Source organism: Nuphar pumila, chromosome 5, assembly GCF_984573655.1.
Source record: "Nuphar pumila chromosome 5, dmNupPumi1.hap1.1, whole genome shotgun sequence".
Classification (NCBI taxonomy): domain Eukaryota; kingdom Viridiplantae; phylum Streptophyta; class Magnoliopsida; order Nymphaeales; family Nymphaeaceae; genus Nuphar; species Nuphar pumila.
Window position 1 is genome coordinate 131,695,651 of NC_143253.1, and position 6,011 is coordinate 131,701,661.

At 44.2% G+C, this 6,011-nt stretch overlaps 1 protein-coding gene across 1 annotated transcript; it reads right to left on the reverse strand.

The window, feature by feature from the left end:
- Positions 1-3,519: 3,519 nt before the first annotated feature.
- LOC149838767 (scopoletin glucosyltransferase-like) lies at positions 3,520-5,258 on the reverse strand. The gene has a single exon (XM_090006800.1). It carries the CDS (start codon positions 5,217-5,219, stop codon positions 3,657-3,659), a length of 1,563 nt encoding a protein of 520 aa, XP_089862926.1. The 5' UTR covers positions 5,220-5,258; the 3' UTR covers positions 3,520-3,656.
- Between the last annotated feature and the right edge of the window lie 753 nt (positions 5,259-6,011).

Genomic DNA, 6,011 nt, shown 5'->3' on the forward strand with positions numbered 1-6,011 from the left:
CATTCATAATGCAAATTATGTCATAAGTCAAGTAACATGAAATATGTATCAACATTTTTAAGCATTATATTAAACATAAAAAATATAAATTCCTAAGCATGTTGCTTAGTTGTTCTACTCAAAACAAGAAAACACTAGCATACTTATAACACATGGAATCCCACTGCAAGATGCTTAAATTAATCATGTATTTTATTTAATTAAGGAGAAATTTGCAAATGTTCACTTACCTGAAATACTTAAATTCTAAATTTAAGAAATGACCTAAATCTTCTTGCAAATTCTGATATAAAATAGTCATAAATCTCAAATTATCATTTAGAGTCTTATTTTATATAAAATTTTGAAAATACCCCTAAGCTTTCATGCCAAACCCTGACTTTATTTTCTTAGAGTTTGTTATCATGTCCTCTTTCAATGGATCCTTGTGGACAAGAGGAATCCAAGGATCAAAAAATCATCTAAATCTGATATCAGGGTGAAAAGTTATGCCTAATCTATCAATCGAACATAACAAGGCCAAAATAGTCTTTACTTGTTTACCATCTCTAGACTAATGGAACTTAGCCCAGATTCATTCTGGGCTCAGTCTAGTCTTGCCTTTATACTAAACACAATCCCCACTCATTTTGGTCCAGGTTTAGTTTAACTGAATCTTTTTTATTGAGTTTAGGATCCAAATCCAATCTTATTCTAATGTTGGATCTTTTAAATTTTCAAATAGAGATCCGACTGGATCCTAGATATGGTATAACTGATCCAAACCTTGTTCATACCGGGTTTGGTATAAATGTGGTATCAACGATAATATGAGCTTGGGTTGAAGTGAACCCGACTAGATCCAATTTATTTTGGATCTACACTATGTAGACAAGATCCGATCTGAGTTTGAATCCAATTTGGATCCAAACCCAGATTCGTCTCATATTGAAAAACTGAGACATTCACATACTCAAGTTTCACAATGTTCAATATATATATATATATATATATATATATATATATATATATATATATATATTAAAACATTGATTGACTTGGTCTGGTACAGACTTACCTGACTCGGTCTGGTACAGACTTACCTGACTCGGTCTAGATCACACCAAGACCGAGTCGGTTGTCTGACTCTGTTTAGTTTGACTTCTGAACCGAGTCAGTTAGCCCTACTTGCTCCGACTTGGTCTAGGACATGCCCAGACCAAGTCGGTCTTGGTTAAGACTGACCTGACTCGATCTGGGCTGCACCCAGGCCAAGCAGTTCGACTGACTCAGTCTGGTTCATTTCCCAGACTGAGACGGTCTCGGGTTGCTCTTAGAACGCGCGACAGAGGGGCCCGATACCCCTCTCTCCATCTTTGACTGCTTGCCATTGGCAATCACGGTTGTCGACGGTGGGGGCAGGGGGAAGCGAATCCCTCTGCTCCCTTGCAGGGGGGGTGGTAGGGACAGGGATGACCCCCCTGTCCTCTGCCCCTCTTTTTTTTTCCATAAGCCATTGGCAACCACCGGGTTGCCGGTGGTTCGGTCTGGGCAGAGATAAAGGAATATCCTCTATCTCCCGCCACCCCATTATTATTATTATTATTTTCTTTTGTGTTGGCAACCCATATAGTTGCTGGTTTTGTTTGTTTGTTTTTTTCATCGCCAGTGGTAGTGGTTGCCGGTGGCTGAGGCAAGGTCGTCCCCCTTGCCTCTTTCTTTTTCATAACGAGCAAGTCGTCGACAATCATATTTTTCGGTGGTGGGGACAAGCTCCTCTTGTATGAGAGCGACAGGGACAGGGGGGACTCCCTATCCCCCGTCCCTCTTTCCTACTTGATGGCCCACCACTTGCACTGACATCCCTTGTGATTGTCTGTTTATATATATATATATATATAGTGGAAGTGAAAAATCCAAATGGTTGTCTCCAAAAACTCTATTTATGGCATATTTTCACAAGCAAAGTGAAAAATCCTTGAAAGACAAAGAGAGAGGAGGAGGGTAGAGAGAGAGAGAGAGAGAGAGAGAGAGAGATTAGGGCATAATAAGGGGGAGCCTTTGGGTCTGGCGCCGTGGGTCACCCTGACCCATATCCCCTTGAGGGATTTCTAGGGTTCAAGGTGGGCACGTGCCCACCCTCCCCTTAACGTGGCTCTTCAATGCACATCTACTGCCTCACGTATATATGTTACAGTCTTGTTCTTGCTTATAGGGTTATTTTGTTTTACCTAATTTTTTTTAATATCATGTAAAAGTTCAATTTGATGTTGTGTTTTATGGCATTTTGTTATTAAGATCAAAATTTTTGTGGTAAGCTTGTCTCTGTCATGGGTGTATTGTTGTTTATGATGGAGTGCATGGCTCCATTCCATAAGTTTCTTTTTTTTTTTTATGTTCGAAGGCATAGCTCGATATTTTTTGTATGCAAAATAAAATTTCTTTCATTTTCAGGTTTATTTTTCATTCACCGTTTCATTTGATTACAAATAACAGACTTGCCTTATTTCCTACAAATCATGATTATTAGTTAATCCAGTTAATTAAGACATATAATGTGAAAGTTGTATCATCTGATCCCCCTTTTGTCGGTGGAAATTGGACGCACTCTCAACGAGTGTGCATCCTTTTCTTTTGAGTTTTAAACGTTTTAGGTGTATGACGATACACCCTACTCGTATGTGATATTGTATAATTTGAAGTTTATGGTTGAATTGAATGCTACACTATAAGATTGTTAAAAATATTTCACATGGAACGGATTTGTTACCAACTTTTGTACAAAAATATAGTTTCGAGTTTAACTGGTATAACGTTAACACCTTAGGATGGCATAACTTAACATTGACGGCAAGATTCAAACTAGGCAAGGCTTACCATAGATACCGAGGCACAGCAAGCAATGAAATGCTTTGAGGAATTGAAAACCTACAAATACAGCAGATCTGTGTAGGACTAATGCACAAGTAGAAATGGGCCAAACAATTTATCAAAGCCTAACACTAGGATGCACATTAGTGATACGTAAGTAGAAATTAACAGCCGGTCAGCCCTTGTTGAATTCAGCGTGCAAGTTTCATATCTGGGTCCAAACACTTCATCCCAAGTTCAAACCGGATTCAACCACGCATTGTTTTCAACTGAATGGTATATCGCCAAATCCAGGTCGGACTCCGAACAAATGCGATCACACATACTTGGATCTGGGTTGGAATCCGAGTAAACTAATATGCTCAAGTCTAGGTATGAACCAAATCAATCCCAACTGCTTTGCTTTTCATTGGGAGCTGATCCAGTGCTCGGGCTGAGTAAGTGTTCTGCGCACACAAACAGAGAAAATCGCTGCGCATGATATGATCATGCAGTGATCTTTGGGTATTCCGAGTAGTCGGCCTGAGGACTGGATTTGTTCTTCTTCACTTGAAACAGGTTTTTATCTTGTTGTTACTTGAAACACAACGGGTAGGATGCATGATGAACTTATTTAAGTACAGTGGTTTGCGTGAATAGCTTATGGGGGGGCATTAACACAAGCACGAAGAGCTTAATTGAGTATGATCCAATTAAGTTGATACCCTTTGCACAAAAGGCTTTTTAGGAAACATACATAAGGAGACATAGAGCCCAATCATAAGTCAAATTATTCCTAAACTCAATGGGCCGGTCTCGTTAGAATACTAGACTTTCGTTGGATTTTGAACCAAGTTGTTGGTACGCTTCAGCTGCCAACCTAACTCCTTATCTTGGGGCTCGGCTATGCTGAATGGTTGGTCTTGGGGCTCCATCTTCACCATGGGTTCTTTAGCTTGGGTTGCGTACGGTGCTCGGTCTTCTTGACGTTGACTGCTTAGACTCTCAATGAGTGCACCCAAGCTAGTGTACGAAGACCCACCCTCTTTGACAGCGGCCCTCGCAGCTCGGCCTATCACGACTGCTTTCTCCCTTGCCAGCCGCCCCTCTTCACCGGTCATCAGCTTCAGCACCCTCTCACGCACCACGTCCCTCCCCACCAGTGCCCCTGGCAGCCGACCAGCTGCTGTCGTTGCCCTTATCCCGGCGGCCAGCTCCTCTACGACCATCTTCTCGTTGAGATGCTGATCGGCGATCATGGGCCAAGTCAACATGGGCACCCCAGCCGAGAGGCTCTCCAAGACCGAGTTCCAGCCACAGTGGGTCAAGAACCCGCCCACTGCTTGGTGGGCCAGCACCAGCAGCTGCGGGGCCCACTTCCTCAGCACCAGCCCCCTCCCGGCCACACGGCCCTCGAACCCATCGGGTGCCTGCCAGGTGTCCGATCTCACCACCAGCAGGAACCTGCACCCGCTGGATTCCAGCCCCCACGCAATCTCTGTCAGCTGCTCATCAGCCACCTGTGCGAGCGTCCCGAACGACACGTACATGACCGAGCCGGCCTCGGCCGCATGCTCATCTAGCCAATCCGAGCACGACTTCCACACGTGCGACTCAACTCCCCCTCTCCAGCCCGCCTCGTCGCACAGGACCGAGGGTCCAACGCACCACAGGTGCGACTTGAAGAAGCTTTGCATGTGGGAGACATAGTGCGGCTCGAGCTCGGAGAAGGTGTTGAGCACGATGCCATGGCTGAGCATCTCGGCCAGCACGGCTTCGGCGGTCAGCTTGATCATTGGGTCATTTTCGTTCCAGACCCTCATGTGGGGCATGAGTTCGGATCCCGTGAGTAGGACCTCGGTGGGCAGCCCGGGAACCTCAAAAAGTTCATCCTCAGATATCACCCTCTTCGTGGGCAGGCAGGCGAATACCGACTTGGCTATGGAGAGACCGTAGGCACTGAAACTGTAGAAGACCAACCTGGGGATGTTGAATTTGGATCCGGACTCCAGGGTCCACGGGAGGAAGAAGTCCGAGATGATGCACAGGGGAGGGGCCTCTCCTGAGTTGACCATGATCTCGAGGGATCTCTCAAAGGGCTTTTGGAGTCTCTTGGTAAAGTAAACGAATGAGGAGAAGTCATCAATGGAGGGGAGTTGCTCGGCGATCTCACCGGATGTGGGGAGCTCTTCTGGTGCTGGGAAGTCAAGGATCTGGACCTGAACGTTTGGTGTTTGGGAGAGCGTTTGGAGAATGGGTTTGGAGTTGGAAGGGGTGGTGAAGACGGTGAGCTTGATGCTCCGGCAGGCTAGCATCTTGGTCAAGTCAAGCAGAGGGAGGGTGTGGCCTTGTGCCATGAACGGAAAGATGATAACATGCGGCATTTCCATGACCTCTCTCTCTCTCTCTCTCTCTCTCTCTCTCTCTCTCTCTCTATATATATATATATATATATATATATATATATATATATATAACAGAAAACCGGTGCATCCAGAAAAGCAAGGCTCTCTCACACTCTCTCGAGAGCTTCTTTATTATTTTATTTTCAATGAGGTCACTGAGGTGACAGTTTGGAGATAAATTGCCATCTGATCTGGTTGCATACAAAGAAATTAATTTATTCAAGTTAGTTGTAGCTCTTTACTCATCATAATATAGGACTTTAATTTGAACTCTAAATTCTATTGATCAATTTATTGTCAGACGTAACCGGTAGGGGTATGAGATTATGTGATATTTAAAAATCACCATCAATGATGATTTTTTCAATAATCACCCTACAGTATCGTGGTCAAAAGCATGGGAGTTCTTTTTAGCTCCCCTCAACATCATTTTCGTACCACCTTTTGGCCTCACTCAAGGTCATTTTCGTATCATCCGAGCATTTTGATTCTGCTAGCAACAGAAACTGTGGTAGATATTGAAAAATCACCAGCGGTAGGGGTTGGGTGTTCCTCCCCTCGTACCCTAACATGGGTGGGAATCCACCAGACTCAACAGATGAGGTGTAGGGAGCCAGCTCCTTTGGGAACCGGTTCTGCCTCACACAAACTCACCCAATTCGAGTGTTATGGGCCTGATTCAAGCAGTCTGAAACCCGGTTCAGAGATGTTCTGAGATCCAAAAACACAACTCTGAGATCTTGGATCCAGTTCAGCCTCAAACTCAGTCAAATCCAA

Excerpts from the sequence above, each read along its gene's own strand:
- LOC149838767 (XM_090006800.1), bottom strand. The coding sequence starts at position 5,219 with ATGGAAATGCCGCATGTTATCATCTTTCCGTTCATGGCACAAGGCCAC.